At 40.6% G+C, this 23,122-nt stretch overlaps 2 protein-coding genes across 2 annotated transcripts; one reads left to right on the top strand and one right to left on the bottom strand.

The window, feature by feature from the left end:
- The first annotated feature begins 543 nt into the window (after positions 1 to 543).
- Positions 544 to 21,860, top strand: srla (sarcalumenin a). Its single transcript, XM_077718161.1, has 8 exons — positions 544 to 621; positions 11,273 to 12,673; positions 14,121 to 14,213; positions 14,323 to 14,418; positions 14,829 to 14,945; positions 15,970 to 16,203; positions 19,105 to 19,454; positions 20,456 to 21,860. The coding sequence occupies exons 1-8, from the start codon at positions 564 to 566 to the stop codon at positions 20,936 to 20,938; spliced, it is 2,832 nt and encodes a 943-aa protein (XP_077574287.1). The 5' UTR covers positions 544 to 563; the 3' UTR covers positions 20,939 to 21,860.
- Positions 6,864 to 10,109, bottom strand: LOC144198286 (uncharacterized). The gene is made up of 2 exons (XM_077719212.1): positions 8,114 to 10,109; positions 6,864 to 6,999 (listed from the first exon to the last, which is right to left on the bottom strand). Exons 1-2 carry the CDS (start codon positions 9,898 to 9,900, stop codon positions 6,864 to 6,866), a joined length of 1,923 nt encoding a protein of 640 aa, XP_077575338.1. The 5' UTR covers positions 9,901 to 10,109.
- Positions 21,861 to 23,122: the final 1,262 nt, after the last annotated feature.

The raw sequence follows: 23,122 nt of genomic DNA, 5'->3' as shown, positions 1-23,122 counted from the left end.
CGTGAGTGCGTGAGTGCGTGAGTGCGTGAGTGCGTGAGTGCGTGAGTGCGTGAGTGCGTGAGTGCGTGAGTGCGTGAGTGCGTGAGTGCGTGAGTGCGTGAGTGCGTGAGTGCGTGAGTGCGTGAGTGCGTGAGTGCGTGAGTGCGTGAGTGCGTGAGTGCGTGAGTGCGTGAGTGCGTGAGTGCGTGAGTGCGTGAGTGCGTGAGTGCGTGAGTGCGTGAGTGCGTGAGTGCGTGAGTGCGTGAGTGAATGAATGAATGAATGAACGACAACATTATTTGTATACATATCCAACAAATCTGAAGGGACAAAGTACATATATACGACACCACACTGCATGACATGAAACTATACTTTACTACACTACAATACACTTAATACAACATTAGCTTTTTTGGAATCCAAAGTAGGAGTAGAACCTCTGAAGGGCTGTTGAAATAACCAATCAGAGTTATGAAAATGTTGCTGTGGCCCACCTCCATAGGGATTACAGCCATTAACTTTCTGCCTGAGGCGTGTATATATAACCTGGGTAGAGGACTGCAAAGCCCCTGGCAGCCAAAATGAAATCTCTGGTCAGTGGGTGCTGCGTCCTTGCTCTGCTGGCTCTATTTCCTGGAGGTATGGCCAAGAAGCTTTGGGTGTTTGTGCTTGCTGCAAAATGTGATTGCAGTGGTACTTTTTTTGCATGTGGGGGCTCCTTATATATATATATATATATATATATATATATATATATATATATATATATATATATATATATATATATATATATATATATATATATATATATATATATATATATATATATATATATATATATATATATATATATATATATATATATATATATATATATATATATATATATATATATATATATATATATATATATATATATCTGTGTGTGTGTGTGTGTGTGAAAAATATGCACATCATGCTGCTTCAATTTCGTAATTGTTTTCGTTTCGTCTTACAAAATGAAAATCACATTCCAATTAATAAAATCAAAACAACATTTAAAAAGTTTGATGTAAAATGTGTTGCCGTTTTCAGCTTGTTTGAGATATCCTCTATGCCCTTGAATAGGTTTATTTCAGATCCTGAAAACAGCTGCAGTCACACGAAAGGCATTTGTGCAACTAAATCGTCACCAGATACTTGACACACTGGTGTCTCTGTGGCTTTCTAGAATGTATGGATATCATGATAAAACAGATATGTATTGCTGAAAAAACAGTTTGCTATATAGATGTACGTGAGACACTGGAAATGTAATGTCAAAGGACAAAGAAAATATATTCACAAATATATGCTATTCACAACATTGACTTATATCATCAGAAAATGCGTATAATAATTTTTGTTTAATACAAAATTCTGTATATTAAAATTTTAATTATTGAAAAACTATAAATTTCTCAGGATAACAAATTTTCATGAAATGGAATAGTTGATTCTTGAATGGTTAAAAAACCTACTCGAACATCTTAGCTATTTATTTAGCAAAAAAAATCAATGTTTTTTTTAACAGTAAGAGAATATTTAGAAAACTGACTATCTTCATTTTCAGGCATCATGGTGTAGGTCAGGGGTTGCCAATTCCGGTCCTCGAGAGCCCCTATCCAGTCTGCTTTCCATATCTTTCTCCTCTACCACACCTGAATCAAATGATCAACTCATAAGCAAGCTGTACAGAAGCTTCATGCCGATCTGGGTTATTTGATTCTGGTGTGTTGGTTGAGGGAGACATGGAAAACGAACTGGATGGGGGTCCTCGAGGACCGGAGTTGGCCACCCCTGTTGTATTGATTACCTCACAGTTAGTTCTTTGTTGGAGTCTTATCATAGGGCATCTTTATGAAATTTGATGGTTCTACCTGTCTTTTAGGTAAGTATTTTAGCTGCCAAAAACATTCATGAAACATTAATTTCACATCAGACTTCAAACATAATACAGACACCTGCCACCTACGGAAGTTCTCTGACGACACCGCTATTGTTGGACGAGTGACAGACGGGACCTGGAGTATAGGGGAGTCATCACAGCCTTTGTTGACAAGTGTAGGCAAAACCACCTCTACATCAACACCAGTAAGACAAAGGAAATGGTCATCGATTTTCGGAGGAATCCTCAACAGACCACTCAGGGAACATCCCGGGTACAGACATTGAAATCGTGGAGAATTTTAAGTACATGGGTGTTCACCTCAACAACAAACTAGACTGGTCCACAAACAAAGATGCCCTGTATAAAAGGGGTCAGAGCCGCCTCTACCTACTAAAGAGACTATGTTCCTTTGGAGTGTGCAGGACACTGTGGTGACATCTACAGTGTTTTATGCAGTGGTCTGTTGAAGATACGGGAGCATGTAGAGGGACAGGAACAGGCTGAATAAGCTAGTCAGGAGGGCCAGCTCTGTTCTGGGCTGTCCTTTGGACGCTGTGGAGGAAGTGGGAGAGCGGAGGATGGTGACCAGGATGTAGTCCATCATGGACAGCAGTTCCCATCCCCTGCATGAGTCTGTGGAGTCCCTCCAAAGGTCTTTCAGCAATAGACTGCTACACCCTCATTGCAGGAAGGAGCACTTCCGCAGATTCTTTCTCCCATCAGCTGTGAGGCTCTTTAACAAAAAAATGGCTGAGTGATAAGACCTACCGTATGCATGCATGTATGTATGTGTATATGTGTATGTATGTATGTGTATATATGTATGTGTATGTATGTATGTATGTGTATATATGTATATATATATATATATATACACATATACATATATCTATCTATCCTATCTATCTATCTATCTATCTATCTATCTCTCTCTCTCTCTCTCTCTCTCTCTCTCTCTCTCTCTCTCTCTCTCTCTATATATATATATATATATATATATATATATATATATATATATATATATATATATATATATACATATATATATATATATATATATATATATATATATATATATATATATATATATATATATATATATATATATATATATATATATATATATATATATATATATATATATATATATATATATATATATATATATATATATATATATATATATATATATATATATATATATATATATATATATATATATATATATATATATATATATACATTTCAGCAACACGTTTATTTGTCTATATATTATTTTTTGCGTTTTTTTTTTTTAGTTATTAACTTACTTATTACCTATCTATTTATGTATAAAATGCCTTTTCTATTCCTGCATCCTCAGCCTCTTGCTGCTGTGACAATGAAATTTCCCGAATACGGGATGAATAGAGTTATCCAATCCAATCCAATTTGAGGCTCAAAATCGTGAAGCTGATTGAAATTCCCACTAAACTAAACTAAATTTAATGTTGAAATTCTTGAAAAGGGGCTTCATTGTCTCATCTCTAATTTTCTGAACCGCTTTATCCTCATTAGTGTAGTGGGGGGTGCTAGAGCCAATCCCAGCTGCCTCCGGGCCAGAGGCCAGGAACAGCCTGAATTGGTGCCCAGCCAATCGCAGGGCGGCCTTCATTGTATTTAGGCTAATTAAAAATTTATTCATTAAACACCCTGTCTGCTAAACAGATGTCACTGCGCCCACCAACCACTGAATTTGTTAAAAGGAATGTGTGGTGCCATATGTTTCATCAGAGTAGCATGGCGGCTTCCAGACAATCACAGAGGAAGGACCCAAACTACTAAGATAAAACCAAATGGTGCATGCCAGCACCAAGGACAAGGTGCCCCGAAATATTTGTCACTTACTTGCTGACATTTGTGGAACACCTAAGTCTAGCAAAGACACACCTGTGCTACAATACAAGCGACATGGTTGCAACGTACAGTGAGCACATGACACTCAGCGGCCCATGACCTTGAAACCTGACAATCTATCTAGGGAGTGATAAGATAGCAAAGCACATCATCTGCAATAAATAGCTTAATAGGTCATTCAATCTCTTAAAATAGAAGAAGAGAAAGTACATCGGACAGATAAACTCAATCTGTCTAGGATCACAGATTAAATTAATGCGGGCAAATGTGTATAATATGTTTTTAAATTTTCATCTTCAGGTACCTGTAAGGAAAAAGAGTTTTCTGAGTTAGTATGAACAAATGTAGAATGGTATTTATTCATAACATCTTAATCACCATTTTTTCTAGTTAGGGACGTGTGATGCTGGACCCTGTTGCAGCTGACTTCGGTCGAAAGGTGAACTACACCTTAAACTGGTCGTCAGTCAGTCGTAGGGCTTACAAAGAGACAAACGACAATTCGCCCTCACACGCATACCTAAGGACAATTTGTAGTGCTCAATCAGCCTACCATGGAGGTTTTGGGGATGTGGGAGGAAACTGGAGTACCTGGAGGAAACCCACACAGGCATAGGGAGAACATTCAAACGTTACACAGGAAGGCCAGAGCCTGACATTGAACCCTTGATATCAGTACTATTAAGCAGTAAACGATAAGGCCTAGAAATATGGCACATTTAGTTCATGTTGTTAGGATGAGATTTTAAAGTAAAGAGACTGTTTTAGGATGTTAGAATGTGATAATGTTCTTATTTTTGCTCTGAATGATTTTGTGAGATAATTGACAAACTATTATTGAAGATATTATTGAAGCTTGGTCAATTCTCTTTATTTGCAAAGTAAAGGACAACTTCTCATGATCTGACTCCAGCTTAAAAGCTCTCTCTCCCACAGCCCAAAGTGGGTGTTAATTTGAATATTAGTGGGTCGGTTTCAGTTAAAAAGGAATTTACATATAAGGATTTTCCAAGGTATAAATAATAAAAAAACTATAAAAATTAACACATCAAAACCTTCAGTATGGTAAAAAAAATATTTGCAATCTGGACGTACACAAGAAAGAAAATAATACTTTACACAATACTTTATTATAGTAACAAAAAACGAGAAAAAATATATAAAATCAAATACTCTTCGACTAGATAGTCCGCAGTTGAAGTTCTTTCTTTTACGATCCGCGGTCGTGGTGTCTCATACGCAAGTATCCGTTAGTTCAAAGCAAGGGAGAGTTCTGAATGTGTATTGTGTGTAAATTGTGCAGCCAAGAGTTTGAATTGCTCTCAAGCAGGAACTTCTCCATCCCAGGCGGTGTTACTGGAAATAAAATAACTACTACAACAATGATTAGTATAAATTGAACATCACATTCCTCAGACTTACTCAATTTTCCAAGATTGTCAAAAAGCAATGTTATTTTTTTTTATAAATAAGTAATCAATAGTGCCTATAGTAGAATTTAACAGTAATGGGACATTCACGGTTGAAAAGAGACAGTATTTTAACGCCAACATTGGAAGAAATAAACAATGTGGGAGAAAACTCCCTAGCCAGACCACTGGTCCATAAATCAGTTGCGGCAAACTGCTATGACAGCCTCAGCCATTCCTCCTTCTTGTAGTGTTTAGTTTTCCTATACACACAATCAGTGGTTAATTGGTCAGGTCGAACCCAGGGAGGGAAAGTTTGAAGCACATTAAAGTCATTTGATTTTAGTCAGCCAATATTCACAATGCTCAAACTCTTACTACCTGGAGATCCCCAAACAGCAGCTCTTTTCAAAGTCCTATAACGTGTCTTATCTCATCTCATTTTCTGAACCGCTTTATCCTCATTTGGATCATAGGGGGTGCTGGAGCCTATCTCAGTTGACTTTGGGCCAGAGGTGGGGGACAACCTGAATCGATGGCCAGCCGATCGCAGGCCCCAAGGAGACGGACAACCATTAATACTCACACCCCTACCTAGGGGCAATTTAGATTGTCCAATCAGCCTACCATGAATGTTTTTGGAATGTGGGAGGAAACCGGAGGACCCGAAGGAAACCCACGCAGGCCCGAGGAGAACATGTAAACTCCACACAGGTGGACCGACCCTGGATTTGAACCCAGGATCCCAGAACCATGAGGCCAACGTGCTAATCACTCGCTCCACTGGGCCGTTTATAACATGTAATGTAGCAAATCATTATTACCCTGAAATATCAGTAAAATCATTTCGGCCAAATTGATTACACAATATGCAAAGTACATTAATTCATCCATTTGTCTTTTGTATGGCATATCATAACGAAGTACATGACATTTACAATTTTGGTGAATAAAGTATTTGGTCACTTTAATAAAATTAGCATGTTTATCAATTAGAATTTTCTTAATACACCAATATACAAAGATCACAATAATTTTACTTATTCCAGAGTTCTAGTTTGTGCGTGGTGAAGTTGAACCCAGGATGCAGGGAAAAATGATGGCAAAAACTGCTGGTGCAAAACTTGGGCTTTTAATGACAAAAAATGAAGAATACAAAAGGGACGAAGAGCAAGCCCTTCAGGGTGTCGTCCCGGCCGGCCCGCAAAGAAGCGGCGAGCAGGCCCTTCAGGTGGTCGTCCCGGCTGGCCTGGAAAGAAGTGGTGAGCTGGCCCGTCGAAAGGTCGCACAGTCAGGTCCACTAGGGAGTAGCGGTGCAAGGTGGCGGAAAGACTCACCTAACACTCAATAGCAATACTGCTAGAAGCATCGACCAGGGAGCCTGAAGGCTAATCGCTGCCAGAGTCATCATCGACGTCTCTGTCCTCGACCTCCATGTTCTCCCTGTCGGGGGCCCCGCCAATGGGATGGCCGTCCACGGCCTCCAAGTCCACAGCAAAGGGATGGCCCCTCGCGGCCTTCAAGTCCACGCCTCCAAGTTTTGGCTGTTGGGGAGACCGTCCACGGCCTCCAAATCCACGCCGCCGCCGTGGCCCCCGCCAAAAAGATGGCCGTCCGCAGCCTCCAAGTCCACGCTGCCATCGTTACCCCCGCCAAGAGAATTACCGTCACTGGGGCGCACGAGGGCGGGGCGTCGGGGCGGGCACACAAGAGCAGGTCACGGCGATGGGTGGTGGGCGCGGGGACGGGCACAAGGGTGCGGGTGTTGTACCCGTGATTTTCCACGGGGTGGTAGTATTTCGCCTTTAAAAGACGGGTGAAATAATCAGACAGGTCCTTCGTGGTATTTGTATTTCAACCAACTTTAGTTATTTAAGCAATTCACACAAAACATAATATACAATAACACTCAAATATATACATAGTAACATATTAACAACCCGTTATAATCCAAAGCAATGTACTTGCTGCATAAACGATTATAACTTATGAGTATTGTAACTTGTTACCTTTTGTTCCGGCCGTCATTTACTGCATACTATTATGCTACTGTTATAACGGCGGCCGAAAGTAGCCTGCTGTAGACAATGCACCCGAGACGCGCACATTCGCGCACACACATAAAAAAAAGTAAACAACCCACGGTCGAAGGTAGCTCGCTTTAAACAATACCCGAGACTCGCACATTTACTCGCACACATGAAAAAGTAAATAACCAGCGGCCGAAGGTAGCTTGCTGTAAACAATACCCGAGACTCGCACATTTACGCGCACACATAAAGAAGTAAACAAGCATCACTAAGCATTACGTTCTTTCTGACATGCTACTATTGCCTCTTGCACATCTCACACTCAGTCGTTATTCAAAACAAAGCAACATACCTTTAAAAGACGGGTGAAATAATCAGACAGGCTCTTTGTTGTATTTCCAAAACCAACTTAGAGAAAATGTCTGAATAGCCCGTTATTATACCCTACCAAGGTCTATGACCATTGGTTAGTCATTACGTCATCGCCCCGTGTTTAACGCATGCTAGCGGCATGAGTCCCTTTTTAACTTAACACCTGCACTCATGTATAACATCAACTACTTCACCCTGTCACACTCTCCCCCACAAAAACAAATGTCGTCCCGACATTAATATGCTCCCAAACATTCCCACATTGGTGAGCCGATGCTCATTAAAGTCCAGGCGGCACGGCCACAGTTCAAATATAATCCACAACTCGTACGGTCCACGTTTTACTGGATGGCACAGTAATCACAGTCCATGACAGTCCATAACAGTCCATAACAGTCCATGACAGTCCATGACAGTCCATGACCGCATCATGCACGTCGTCCTTGTAGGTTCAAGCTTGTTGAAGTCCAAACAAAAAAGGTGGCTGCAGGTAATATGGATGCAGGTGTACTAACCAAGGGCCCACTCCTGGTGCAGGGTAAACAGTTAGCCGCTCCTGCGGTGACTGTGTACTATAACAGGAGGGGATTCCAAGATGGTCATAGGTCGTACGTCGTGGTGGGTGTCTCTCCCTTCTCGGCCGTTCATCAGTCAGCGCCTCAGGTTCCGTCACGGCGGTTGGCGGGAAAGTCTCTGATAACTGTTCAGCACTAGGACCTTCAAGAGGAGGGTTTGCTCCCTCACCAGGCAGGTCCTCCAGCTGATGGTCCCCTTCCACTTGTACTGGTCCGGAAGCAGGGCCCCCCACCCCGTGTGTCCGGTCCACAGGCAGTGGCCCGCGCTCCGGCTCCATCTCCTGGGCACCTCTCTCATTTAGCTGGCGCAGCTCACAGTGGAAGTCATCCTCGTCATCGCCTTCTTTTTCTGACTCCTGATGAGATGCCGGCTGCTTTTTCTTTCTCGGCGTCCTCGTGCCGATTTTCCCTTCTTCTGGTGTTATCTCAACGGGCAAATATTCACAAGACATTAGTAGATTTCTGTACAGAATTCTGGAACGATCTTTACCTCTTCCTGGCCTAACTTCATAAATTAGTAGGCCAGATCCCATTTGCTTCACCACTGTGTGAACTGTATCTTCCCAGAAGTCACGGAGCTTCCCAGGTCCTCCTCTTGGTGTCAGGTTTTTTATCAGGACGCGTTCTCCTGGTTTTGGTTTGACCTTTGGGAATCTACTCGTCTTTGTCTGTTGAGTAGGAATTAATTCACTAGATTTTTGACATTCAAGGGGAGACTTGTCAGTATCTCTACCATATTGCGTCAAAGCTCTTGTTGATTTCATCTTTAACCTCTCATTCGCCTGTTCTTGTTCCCTTTCTCTCAAGAATGTAACTTTTTGCAGCTTCAATAATTCAAGCTCCTCTTTCAGTACTTCCTCCCTCTGGAGAGATGCCATAATCTCTCTTTCTGTTGCTTGCTTGGTCTGAAAAAGTTTCTCCTTCTCCACAACAAACATGTCCACCTGTTTCTCCAGAGCCATTTTCTCTTCTTGCAGTACGCTAATCTCATCAGTTTTCTGCTGCTCAGCTTGTTCAAACTGAAGTTCAAGATGGTCAATCTTTTTCTGAAAGGCTTCTCTCTGTTGCAATATGTCCTCTTCCAGTTTTTTGATGATGTGATCTTTAGATTGAACGATTTCATCAGTATGCAAGTTTTCTAGCGCCAAGAGTTTTTTCTGTCGGGCTATTTCCTCTTCATAAGATGAAAGCTTCAATTCTTTTGCTTCCACATCTGCTGCTGCCTTTGCTAAACAGCCAACTGTTTTGTCAAGCTGGTTCTTCAACTCTACATTTTCGTACTGCAGATTTTCTATAGCTTCATTTCTCGCAGAGAGCTGCTCCAACAAATCTCTTCTTTGCTTATCGCTCTCTCCATTATGCCTAGCTTGTTCTTGTTTCATGGCTTCAAGGTCCCTCTTGAGAATTTTTTCACGCTCAAGAGAGGCCAAGTGTTCACTATTTATTGCCTGCTTTGCCCCAAAAAGTCTCTGCCACCCCAGTCTTCTGTCTTCATACAACATCCTTATCCCCTCTTTTAATTTTAACAACTCAGACATACCTTTGTCCTCGTCTTTGAGTTCGTTCCTTTCCAGGTGGTTATCGATGTGACACAACAATTTGCATACTGATATGCGTTTCGTTTTCCCTATGTTAAGGAAATCACATATTTCTAACAGGTCATTAACTGTTAGCTTGTACAACATTTCTTCTACCTCTATGCGTACTTGCTCCCGTTCCATTTCCATTTTCTCAACACGGTAGGAGTTTGGTTTATGATGCAAAAGTGAACACTGAACTGGCACGTTTTTACCGTCTCTCTGATGATCTCTACTGGCCTCAGATGACGAGTACTCTGCCAACTTCACGTTCCTTTTAACAGCAACACCTCTTCTCACTGTCTTGATCCTGGTTGTGGTTTAGGTTTTGCGGGCTCAGCATTCAGTACTCAGGTTGTGAATACTGGTCATCAAAGCAGCAATCCCAGCGGTGCCTCCAAAAATGTTGTACCCGTGATTTTCCACGGGGTGGTAGTATTTCGCCTTTAAAAGACGGGTGAAATAATCAGACAGGTCCTTCGTGGTATTTGTATTTCAACCAACTTTAGTTATTTAAGCAATTCACACAAAACATAATATACAATAACACTCAAATATATACATAGTAACATATTAACAACCCGTTATAATCCAAAGCAATGTACTTGCTGCATAAACGATTATAACTTATGAGTATTGTAACTTGTTACCTTTTGTTCCGGCCGTCATTTACTGCATACTATTATGCTACTGTTATAACGGCGGCCGAAAGTAGCCTGCTGTAGACAATGCACCCGAGACGCGCACATTCGCGCACACACATAAAAAAAAGTAAACAACCCACGGTCGAAGGTAGCTCGCTTTAAACAATACCCGAGACTCGCACATTTACTCGCACACATGAAAAAGTAAATAACCAGCGGCCGAAGGTAGCTTGCTGTAAACAATACCCGAGACTCGCACATTTACGCGCACACATAAAGAAGTAAACAAGCATCACTAAGCATTACGTTCTTTCTGACATGCTACTATTGCCTCTTGCACATCTCACACTCAGTCGTTATTCAAAACAAAGCAACATACCTTTAAAAGACGGGTGAAATAATCAGACAGGCTCTTTGTTGTATTTCCAAAACCAACTTAGAGAAAATGTCTGAATAGCCCGTTATTATACCCTACCAAGGTCTATGACCATTGGTTAGTCATTACGTCATCGCCCCGTGTTTAACGCATGCTAGCGGCATGAGTCCCTTTTTAACTTAACACCTGCACTCATGTATAACATCAACTACTTCACCCTGTCACACGGGCGGGCCGCCGATATTTGAGCGAGGATGCGGGGTGTCGCCGCGAGGGTGCGGGGCGCCGGTGTCACCGTGAAGTAAAATAGTTTGCGGTAATTTTATAGCAATAATCACCTCAAAGGTGTCAGTAATAGACTGCACATTGAGGATCATCATGGTTAACATGAAAATATCGTAGTGTGAAAGGACAAAATGTTAACAGATAAAAGCACCTGACTACACCCTAATCATATGTTAATAAAATTCTCTCTTTCTCAATTTTTGTGGTTTAATGCCAGGCTCATCCATTCCCAATGAAGATCCACTGTTACCCATTCAGCTCCAGGAGCCGGAGAGAAATCTTTTTTCTTCTGGATGTGACACAACAGATGAACATCCCAGCCCGACTTCATCAAATGACACTCCAGCCCCAGAGCGGCCCCTGTGTCAACCCCGGACTCCAATATCTGCTGCATCTGAGCAAGAGTCGGCCCCTCTAGAATGGCCAGAAGAAGAATCAGAATTAGATGACAAACTACTACAACATACTGAGGTTTCTCTTGTTGCATTACCAAGCAATGAAGAGGAACATGAGGACTCTGCCCTACATGTTATCATAGAAGAAGAAAACAAATCCGAAGTGACATATGTGAAGGAAGTGAATGAAAATGAAGAGGTTGGTAAGGTTTCATCAACAACAGGAGTGCGTATGGATAAGGAAGATATAAGTAAAGACGTAGAAGATGAATTGCCAAAAGATGAACCAAATGTCCTTCACGACGCAGATTCTGGAGAGGAAGAGGTGGTTTTTGAAACAGATGAGGAAACCCATAAGGTAGATGAAGACAATGAAAGAACAGTGCTAAAAGATATAGAGGAGATAACCATTGAAAAAGTAGGATCAGAGCAAGGAATGGAGCAAGGCCAAGCAATTGTTCTTGAAATCAGTCCTGGACCCGATGAGCCACAAGTGTCTTCTGAAGCTGAACCAAATTATGACACTGAAACTGAGGTTATTTCAGAAAATGAAACAAATAATGATGGTCTCCAAGAACCCATGTCAGACCTTGAAGAAGAACATGATGCTGATCCAGAGGTGATATTTGAATTGGTAGAAAACTATGATACCGTAACAGAGGAGATATCAGAACATGAATCACAATATGAAGCTGAACCAAAAGTGATTTCGAATTCTGAATCAGGGTTTGAGTTTGAACAAGTTATCTTAGAACATGAAGCAGTATATGAATTGGATGTCATGTCTGAACCTGAAACAGAAGTGATATCAGATCTGGATTCAGAATTTGAAGCTGAATACGGTGTAATAACAAAACCTGAATTGGAATATGAAAACAAGGCAGAAGTGAGATTAGAAACTGAAGCAGATGTGATATCAGAACCTGAGGTAGAATACAAAACTGAAACAGAAGCGATTTTTGAAATTGACGGAGACCATGAAGCAGAAGTGTTATCAAAACCTGAAAAAGAAAGGCTAAAAGTTACTAATAATGACACTGAGGTAGATGCAACAGAAAGTGCACCTTTTTCTGAACCCGAAGCAATTTCAGAGGTTATTGAAGAATTCACACCCGAGTCTACTGAGCATGCAAGAATGGAAGATAAAAGAGAAGGAACATCTGAAAAAATTCCAGAGGTGGAGAATATTTCTCTAGAATTCAAAAATCCTGCATGGACCACAGGTACCATAAAAATATAATAGATGTCATACATTGATATACCTTACACAACAACCTTCTACAATATTGATATACAGTAATTCCTTGAGATACGAGCTTAATGCATTCTGGGATTGAGCTCATATGTGAATTTAATCATTTATCAAATCAATTTTTCCAATGGAAAATAACTAAATACAAAGTAACCTGTTCCCGCCTTCTGAAAAAAACACCAAAAACTGGGTATTACAATGGAAAAATATGTTTTTATTTGTTCTAATTCACACCCTATTCACAAAGTAATAAATACCTATTTAATGGTTATGACCTTCAATACTAAAACGTTACATTATTCAGTACAGACAGACGATAGCTGCTTATCCCGGAGTGCGCGAACGAGAAAGAGAACCAAGTGTCTCCCAGTTTGTTTTTAAAAATTATCGAACCTGCCACGATTCGCTTTGAAAGGTTCCGCCGGTGTCAAAGACCTTATTCAGATTCTTGCTTTGCGTTCAAGTCCATGTAGATTCTGATGGCTTTTTCGCAGATTATCGACTTGGTCAGCCTATCTCCCGCTAACTGTTTACCTTTTATCCATATTAAAATGTCAGTGTGCAGCTTGGAAATGGTGGTCACGCGTACAACACTCTCATATTTTTCTATTATTTTGTGCTTAATATCGACTGCCATTATTTGCCTTTTCTTCTCACTACTATTCATTGCAACAGCTTGTTTTGGACCCATTGTTTTTCCCATAATTCTGCACTGACTAACGCAAAAACAAACCGTAAAAAAATGCAACCTGTGCGGCTGGAGCTCATGGATATCTTTACGCGAGGGAGATGCCGCAAGAAAAACAGAGCGATGCTATTCTCATAAGCAGCCTTTCACATACTCAGGCCACCCGTACAGGAGCATCAGAAACCATCTCGTATGGTCGTATCTCAAATTTGTCTCATATCTCAAGGCAAAAATTAGCTTGGAATTTTCCCCATATCTCAAATTTTATCTGTTGAGACACTCGTATGTCAAGGTATTACTGTAAACTAATCATTTATAGATATTGTAATAGAATGCGTAGAACATTTACTTAATGTCACGCCTCATAACACTAGAAAGATCTTTCTCAGTTACCAGTATTTATTTTCCAGGGATTTGCATTCTATCGAATATGACACTGTGAGTGGCAAAAGAGGAATTATCAGCAATCCCTGTTACAGAAATAAACAGACCAAAATAGCAAACGGAGCAAATAGAGTGATATATGTGCATGGGCTACTGCATGATTTAAGGGTCATAGCTATTCTGAGGACATGTGGTCCACTTGCCACGAGCATTTGACATGGAGACATGGGTTTTTTGTTTAAGAAATAAATGAGGAAACATGTGGCGTATGATCCACCCACAACACTAACATTTTATTATAGGGCCATAATTTTGGTTTAGATTGACAGTTTACTCTGCCATTTAGGAGAAAAAGATCAAGGTCCAACACCAAGAGACCGATCTCATATTGACGACACACTACAACTGGCTGTTACTGATTCATCAACTCAAGTACTAGGTATGGAACTTAATCAAAGTTTTAACCTTACATGCAATAAAGTCACATGTAGAACGTTACAAAATTCCTCCTTTTCACTTTAACCTACCCATATTCTTATTTGTTCCAGCTGCAATGAAGAAGCTACTGAACATCTACCATTCCGCCATCAAACCAGTAGAGCAAGCCTTCAAATACAATGAACTGAGACAACATGAAGTCACAGGTAGGTTAGACAGTGACAGCATCTCTATCAATCGATCGATCAACCAATCCATCCACCCATCCACCCATCCACCCACCCACCCATCCATCCATCCATCCATCCATCCATCCATTATCCATCCATCCATCCATCCATCCATCCATCCATCAATAAATCAATCAATCAATAAAACAACCAATGAACCTAATGATTGCTAAGTATCACATAACCAAAAGGTAGGCAAAGGTGCTCATCATTTTTTTAGGAAGAATGACAAAAAATTATGTCCGCAAGAAGGCACAAGAAAGCAGGTCAAGGAAGTTTCACAAGTCATGATTTTGCACACAAGATCCTATGTTTGCAATATTGATTGATAAACCCTACTGACATTAAAATTATTTCTGGTCTTGCTGTTCTCAATTAATTTGTAGATGGTGAGATAACTTCAAAGCCGATGATTTTGTTCCTGGGACCCTGGAGTGTGGGCAAGTCCTCAATGATTAACTATCTGCTCGGTCTTGAAGACCCCTCACAAGAACTCTACACAGGTATGTGAATTCAGTTTAACATTATATTTGTCATATTGTATTTATAGTCATGGATGAATGAGGTTCTAAAGAGGAACATTCAGTTATCATGAATGGAATTCATATTTCTGGTCTATTAACATAAAATTATGAATGAAAATTATGAAATTGCCCCTAATATGAGTGTGAGCATGACTGGTTGTCTGATTGGCCCCCAATTCAGTGTGTCCTCCCCCCTGTGTGCAAGTAGCTGGGATAAGCCCTAACACCCTTCGTAACCGTGAGGAAAAGACAGGCTCCTAAATTTCCCAAGCTTCCCAACTCCTTTCTGACCTTACACATCTTTTCTGTTGCTGTTTTACCATTGTTGGCCCGGATTACATGGACGTCTCAACAACTAGGGTTGATTACACAATTGAACCGTCTGAGCGCTTTTACGGTAACACAAACTTCTATAGGTGTTTTATCGGGGACTATAGCCGTATTGCCGCAACCTCACCGCGCTCACGTCCACAAAGTCCCCATTCCATGGGACAGAAGCAGCAGAGGCCGCTTTCGTGGACCTAAAATCCCGCTTTACCTCTGCTCCCATTCTCAGGATTTCCTGTCAGTTAACTACAATTTCAGCGTGGATTTTCACATTTTTATGAAGTTTTTTTCCAGAAAAAAATGCGTTCTAGTAGTGAAGTGTAGTAGAGTATATGGGACACCATCGATTCCCACTTGTTGGCGGTTTGAATGTGAGCTCGAATGGTTGTCTTGGTTGTCTATCACTCTCTCTCTCTGTGCCCTATGACTGACTAGCGACCAGTCTCGAGTGGAGTCTGCCTTTCGCCCTAAATCAGCTGGGATGGGCTTCAGCAACCCTTGTGAGGATGAGGAATATCCATATTGTGTTCCCCATGTTAGTTTTTCTTTCATAATCATGTATACATTACTTTTAACATTACATATTGCCAGTACTATATATCAATATGACTAACAGACATTCGCAGCAAAGGTTTTATGCCAAAGATTGGAGATTATCCATTCACCCTTTCACCAGGTGCGGAGCCCACAACCGCTGAATATACTGTCATAATGCACGGTGAGAAATTTCGCACTATAGAGGGCATCGTTATGGCAGCTGACAGCTCTCGTTCCTTCTCACCCTTGGAGAAGTTTGGCCAGGGTTTCCTAGAAAGGCTGGTGGGGTACGAGATGCCCCACAAGCTGCTGGAGAGAGTCACCATTGTTGACACTCCTGGCATCATTGAGAACCGAAAACAGCAAGAAAGAGGTAATGTTTTTAGTTGTTTAACATTTTCATTCAAATGTTTGGGTCATTTGAGGATTTGGGACAATTGGGTTAAAAAAGTCTTGAAACATAAACAATCACTTCTCTTTTTCACCTATATTTTCAAAAACAAATTGACAGGAATTAACTATCAAAAGCTTAATTAGCTCAACGGACAAATGAATTGTATTTTTTATGATGTAGATGATTTGATGTTTTCAATATATAGGTTGAAAATCCAGACTAATGTTATCTTTTTCTCCATGACTAGAAGTGAGATGATTAGCTAACTGCTACTGGTGACAAAAAGGACCCAATCACTTATATACATATGTGAAAATAACAAATAAAACCCTAATAGTCTCCTTCTAATCGTTTTGAAGCGGAAAAATGACATTTTCGGGGGGGGGGGGATCTGTGTAGTTAACAAAGGGCAAAAGTATTTCATGAAAGAAATTATGTTTTTAACTGTAAGTTTACATTTTTCTTTTTCTAATTGTTTTCAAAACTTAAGAACACCGCAAAAAATACTTGCAGATCTTTTAAATTTATTTAAAATTTTAGTTTTTCCGATTTTACTTTTTTTTTCAAATTTAATATTTTTTTGTACAATTTTTTAAATTTCCTTTGCAAATATTTTTTAGTTTTTCAGTTTCAAATCATTTGGCGCAGGGGGCATGGCTTCAGTGGAGGCAAATGATATATAAGTCATAGAAGAACCAAACTTCATGAATGTTTTTTGTGACAAAGTATCTGTTCCAATCACTCTATCAGTGAAAAATCAGGGATTGTAAAAATAACTGGAAACTCAAGAGAGCCATGACATTATGTTCTTCACAAGTGTACCACAACTCTATGCGTATGCGCACGCGTATGCATACAGTTGTGGTACACTTATGAAGAACATAATGTGATGGCTTTTACCTGTACACAATATCCATCCTCCTTTTTTTCCTCCTTCTTTTCTTGCCATTGAAGCTAATGCTGAAAGTCGAGCCTATCCTGTCATATTTCTGGCAAACGTTTTTATTCGATTTAGTGCTGAAAATGTTCGTTTCCGTTTGTGACAGGCTTGGTTGCTCTGGAGTTGTCCGATCTTTCTTAATGATGTCCAGGTTTTTTTTACTTGAAAAAGGTTAAAACTAAACACCACGAAAACTAAAGAAATAATCCTGGACTGTTGCAAACGCAGCACATATTTGGCCCCATTCCAGACCTTCAAATACCTGGGGCTCCACGTCATGGGCAAGCGCTCCTGGTCTACCAACGCCACGGTAGTGGTGAAGAAAGCCCAGAAACGACTCAATTTCCCGAGGCTACGCAGGAGGAATAACTTGGACACCAAGCTTCTGCTAACCTTCTATAGAGCCACTGTGGAACGTGACCAGACTTTGGTCGCCGGTCTTTTGGTGCTTTTGGTCGCCGGTCTTTTGGTCGCCGGTAAAATGGTGACACAGAGTTTACTGTTGAAACCAGCTCTCAAAATTATATTCATGAGAGAGTTTAAGATCTAAGAGAGAGTTTAATATCTAAGAGAGAGAGAGAGTCTAAGTACTGTTTAATATGTAAGTACTGTTTGATATCTAAGTACTATTTAATATCTAAGTACTGTTTAGGATCTAAGTGCTGTTGAAACCAACTCTCAAAATTATATTCATGAGAGAGTTTAGTATCTAAGTACTGTTTAATATCCAAGTACTGTTTAATATATAAGTACTGTTTAATTTCTAAGTGCTGTTTAATATCTAAGTACTGTTTAATATCTAGGTATCATTTAATATCTAAGTGCTGTTTAATATCTAAGTACTATTTATTATCCAAGTACTGTTTAATATCTAAGTACTGTTTAATATCTAAGTACTGTTTAATATCTAAGTACTATTTTCTATCTAAGTTCAATCAGTTCTGCGGGCTCTGCTGCATTAAACCAGCATCGATAAGACTGTTGCCTTAACCAATCAGATTTCGAGTTGGCAACACCACAATGCATTGTCACAGGCATAGGGATACGTCATTGCCTTGTCGCAGGTGTAGGGATACGTCATTATCCAGAGCTACCAAACTGCATTTGGAGCGAGCTGCACGAGCAAAAATATTGTTGTGTTGATTTAAAGCCATTTTCAAGACGGACTATGCCAGAAATATTACAGGACAGGCTCAACTTTCAGCATTAGCTTCGATGGTGATATAAAAGAAGGAAGGAAGAAAGGAGAATGGATATTGTGTACAGTTAAAAGGGATTTTTGATGAGTAAAATATGGCTACATTCCTAAATAATCTTTCAATTGTGGTCCTAGTTCTGATGTCTGAAAAAAATCCAGTGTTTCTATTTAAGGTCCACTGTTTGTACTTAATCACTAAATGCTGCTAGGAATTGGATTTTACCCCTTTTTAGTGAAATTTTTGCCGTTTTGCGTATGGACGTACATGGACGTATCGATGTTCATCGCTGTCTTTTTCCCGAGGAAATGATACTCCGGGCCCGGTTCTGTTGTCTAAAAAGCTCCAGTATTTGTATTTAATCAATAAATGCTAATTTTGGCTGGATTTTACCCCATTTTCGGGCAATGTTTGCCGGTACGCCATTGACGCTCATCGCTGTCTCTTCCCAGGAAAATCCCCCCTCATTAATGTTGTAATGTCCGAAAAGCTCCAGTATTTGTATTTACTCATTTAATGCTGCTATGAAGTGGATTTTACCCGTTGAAGGCGCTATAAGAAAATGCACGGACTGCCACTGAGATTATCTAAGATTTAATGAGTGAGATGTAAATGTCCTACAAGCCCCAAATGACTAATTAAATTTCATTATAGAAATCAAGTAGTATACATAGATCATGGTATACTCACACTTTTAGGCTTTTTTCACATTTAATTTAAGTCATTTTTTCTCAACCCCATCAGGATACCCTTATAATGAGGTGTGCCAGTGGTTTATTGACCGAGCTGATCTCATCTTCCTGGTTTTTGACCCCACCAAACTTGATGTGGGAGGGGAACTGGAAATGCTCTTCAAGCAGATGAAGGGCCGTGAGTCCCAAATCCGCATCATCCTCAACAAAGCTGACAGCCTCACCACTCAAGACCTGATGAGGGTCTATGGAGCCCTTTTCTGGAGCATGGCACCCCTCATTAATGCCACAGAACCACCTCGAGTTTACGTCAGCTCATTCTGGACTCGGGAATATGCCGTTGATACTAGCCGGGAGCTATTCATGAAGGAGGAGATATCTCTGCTGGAGGACTTGAACCAAGTATGAATTTTGGCATCTTCCCCTTTGTATTTTTTTTCTTTTAATTACCAAATATGTTAGAACGTTTAGCTTTAAGGGGGCCCGGCGGCTGAGTGGTTAGCCCATCGACATCGCAGTGGTGGACCTGGGTTCAAATCCAGGTCGTCCACCTGAGTGAAGTTTCCACGTTTTCCCTGGGTCTGTGGGGTTTTTCTCTGGGTACTCCGGTTTCCTCCCACATTCCAAAGACGTGCACTCTAAATTGGCCCTAGGTATGAGTATGAACATGAATTTATGTTTGTCTCCTTATGCGCTGCGATTGACTAGCCACCAATTCAGAGTGTCCCCCGCCTCTGGCCCGAAGTCAGCTGGGAGATAAAAGCAGTCAGAAAACGTGATACAATTAGTCTGTTTTTATGGGGCATTAGATTTGAAAAATGACATTGTGGCAGTCAACCACGGTATGTTAACCTAAAAAAGATTACAGTAGTGGAAGGTGTATTTTTGTCAGTGTTTTTGTGTTGGCCAAACAAATATTAAAAAAATGTGGTTGCCCCAACTTCATGGCCATTTACAAATCCTGAATCAGATAAATATATAATGTTTTGAAAATATTGTTCAATTTTAATGACACTGGTGGTAAAGTTTTAACGGCATAATACAAACCCGTTCTCAGTTTTTTCTCTCACAATATTTTTCCAACTACTAATTACGGATTTCTCTAAATTAAAAAAAACTGTCTTTAACACGCTTGTTTATGCAAATTTTTAAATATTTACTGATATTGAAATGACAGAAATAGCCGTGACTACAATATAAGTAGTATAGAAAAAAACTCGATAGAAAAAAATTGAGATCTGTTTTGGGTTATTAACCAAAACATTTTTTTTCTTTTAGACTTTTAGCTTGTGTTGTATAATTATTTGAGCAACATTGGCTTTCAGGGGGAAAAATATTATTTTGCAACAGTTCAAGAGAGAGTTAATACTTTCTCATCAGTTCTCACGTCTTTCTTCTTGCAGGTGATAGAGAACCAGATTGAAAACAAGATCGCATTCATCCGGCAGCATGGCATTCGAGTGCGCATACACTCTCTACTTGTTGACCGTTACCTTCAGACCTATCGCCAAATGCTAGGCTGGTTTAGTGATCCTTACGAGGTGATCCAGGACATTGTCTCTGACCCAGATAAGTACTATATTTTCAAGTCCATTCTGGCCAAGACCAATGTCAGCAAATTTGACTTGCCCACTAAGGAAGCCTATCAGGATTTCTTTGGTGTGAATCCAGTGTCCAACTTCCAGCAGCTCTCCTACCATTGCAGCTGGAATGGGGGTTGCATGCTAGATCGTTTGGAGAAGGCCATCTCGTACGAGCTCCCGGGCCTGCTCATGAGTCTTGGCAAGGAAACGCAGGTCTCAGCAAAGCCTGCGATTGCACTTTCTGGGACTTGTGAGGGCCCTGAGTGTGAGGAGAAACCCAAAAACCGTTGGAGAAGGCAGTGAGCTGGATGGGATGAATCACCTTGGCAGAAGGTTGCAGCCTTCAGGTTATACTGAAAAAGTCCTCCCTGCTGTGATTCACAGAACTAATCATGGGGATCCAAATTAAATAATAAAGAACTTTTATAAAAAATTACAAAAACAAATTTTGATGGCCTCATGGGTTATATAATACCAATAGATAAATCTTACTGAATATGGATTAAATAAGTGAAACAGGATTTGCAAACATAATACAGCATATAGTTTTAGAATTGAATATCATACTGATGAAGAAAAGCTAAAACATTTCAAATTAACTATTGAAAACTTCCTCTGCTTTCTTATTTAGATAAAACTAAGGATATGTAAACTGGTGTCCTTTCAAAAAAGAAGTATTTTGTAAAGGCATTTTTTTGTCCTCATTTTGTTTTTGCACGTTATTTATTAACAATCTCAGAGAAAGACACTTCTCGTGGGATGCTAAACACTGCCACTGTTGTTATTTCTGTGCGGTGAACAAAGGATGACAATCAAATGCTGTGACATTTGAATTCAACAAGCAAGACAACCATGTTTTTAACACAAGTGGAAGACTAATTGCCTATATCAACTTTTGTTTTCATAACAAAGGAATGCATTTTTTTCAATAACAGAAATTATGTGAACCGCATTGAGTCGCCTTATTTTATGGGGCAATCACGTTTCTTTTGTGTTATTTATTTTAAGTTTAAACTATAAAATCTCCATATTTTCTTTGCAAAACCAACAAAGATACCAATAAAATAATAATTTTTGAAAACATGTTTACAAAAACCTTATGTACCTAATAGCTTAGTGAATGCATGTGGCTGAGTTAGGTTTTGTTAAAGATATTTTATGTGCGTGTTCCTTTAAGAGATGTTGTCCAAAAGCGACAGGTTTTCTGTGGCAAGGGGAAATGGGGAATTTTAATAAAGTGGATGGTTGAAATAACTGTATGGTTTTTGGCCTCCACCTATTCGACTTGTGTTGGGGACCCAGCCATGCCTTTGAATAGGGTGGCTGGGAAAGCGGGATACAACCCGGAACCAGTCAATTCCACGCTACAGGGGGCAGGCTATCTCCTGGGCCAAGTAGATCCAGCAGTCTCCCTAGGCAACACGCTGCTACAAGAAGCAAGGAACCTCTTCAACAACTTGATCTCACCTGTTGCGTGCTCGCTAGTTGGGACGACAACGACGGACGAGGCGGCGACTCTCAGCAGGATACAGGGCGGGCCCACGCAACGGGACCAGCAGTTATCCTTGGCACCCTGCTGATGAAAAGCTGCTTTCAGAACACTGACCTGGCGGCGCCGCAGGGGGTAGAGCATGTAACCTGGTCGTCTTCAAAGATGTTCCTTCAGACGTGCTGGACCCGGACAACGAGGAAGACAGACAGATAGTGAGATTGGTGAGGAACTACCATACACTCTTACCGAACTCTTTTGCGAGTATGATAGGAGGGATACAGCTAAAGCTGAAACAGCTGGAAGGCTGGGCGACCAGGCTGCTGTTGCTGACGATGACCTAGGCGCACCTATACGAGCAGGACTGGGTGGACTACATGCTGTACATGAAACAGTCCGCCAAAGAGAACAGCATATAATGGAATAATTCAACAGCTACTACACGCACATAGAAAAGAGAAAGTGCGACTATCTGCCGCTAGGCCAAGATCAAAACCCCTTTCGAGTACCTGACGGGCTACCCCCGCATACCAAATCAGACCTGGATCAACTACCTGATGCCCAAAGACTGGTTCAAACTTACCTAAAGACACCCAGCCTTCTGCGTGACAGGGCGAGATGCACCTTATCCAACATGATACTGCCGACCGACCAGACCGCCATCCAAGGTAACACGACCATCACCACGACCGACACAACGTACACTACGAGTGGGACCCGCTCGTAAATCCCGATCAAATCCTAGAACTGCGCCTGGGCAAGAACGCTGTCACTTACGAGTGGACGACCAGCGAAGAGGTATGGCTGAACACGCACATGACGCACATGCCGGGCATAGAGAACATAGCCACAAGGAACTTGCAAATAATGCACTTCCTGAACCAGGCAAACGTCACGCTGCACAATCACCTTGTCAGGTTTAGAACCATATACATTCAATAACTTCGAATCAGAGGTAGCACACGCAGAGTCGGCTTGATGAGATTTTCAAAGACATC

The sequence above is a fragment of the Stigmatopora nigra genome, chromosome 6, assembly GCF_051989575.1.
Source record: "Stigmatopora nigra isolate UIUO_SnigA chromosome 6, RoL_Snig_1.1, whole genome shotgun sequence".
In the NCBI taxonomy this organism is placed as follows: Eukaryota; Metazoa; Chordata; class Actinopteri; order Syngnathiformes; family Syngnathidae; genus Stigmatopora; species Stigmatopora nigra.
The sequence above is the reverse complement of the archived record's forward strand: the minus strand, read 5'-3'. Positions and strand labels throughout refer to the sequence as shown.

What these genes read in the sequence shown, in the direction of transcription:
- srla (XM_077718161.1), top strand. Translation starts at nt 564, where the DNA reads ATGAAATCTCTGGTCAGTGGGTGCTGCGTCCTTGCTCTGCTGGCTCTA. An exon ending in GCTGGCTCTATTTCCTGGAG is followed by an intron (nt 622 to 11,272) that starts GTATGGCCAAGA and finishes GTTTAATGCCAG; the next exon opens with GCTCATCCATTCCCAATGAA. An exon ending in CCGAAAACAGCAAGAAAGAG is followed by an intron (nt 16,204 to 19,104) that starts GTAATGTTTTTA and finishes CAACCCCATCAG; the next exon opens with GATACCCTTATAATGAGGTG.
- LOC144198286 (XM_077719212.1), bottom strand. Translation starts at nt 9,900, where the DNA reads ATGGAAATGGAACGGGAGCAAGTACGCATAGAGGTAGAAGAAATGTTG. An exon ending in GCACCAGGAGTGGGCCCTTG is followed by an intron (nt 7,000 to 8,113) that starts GTTAGTACACCT and finishes CGTCTTTTAAAG; the next exon opens with GCGAAATACTACCACCCCGT.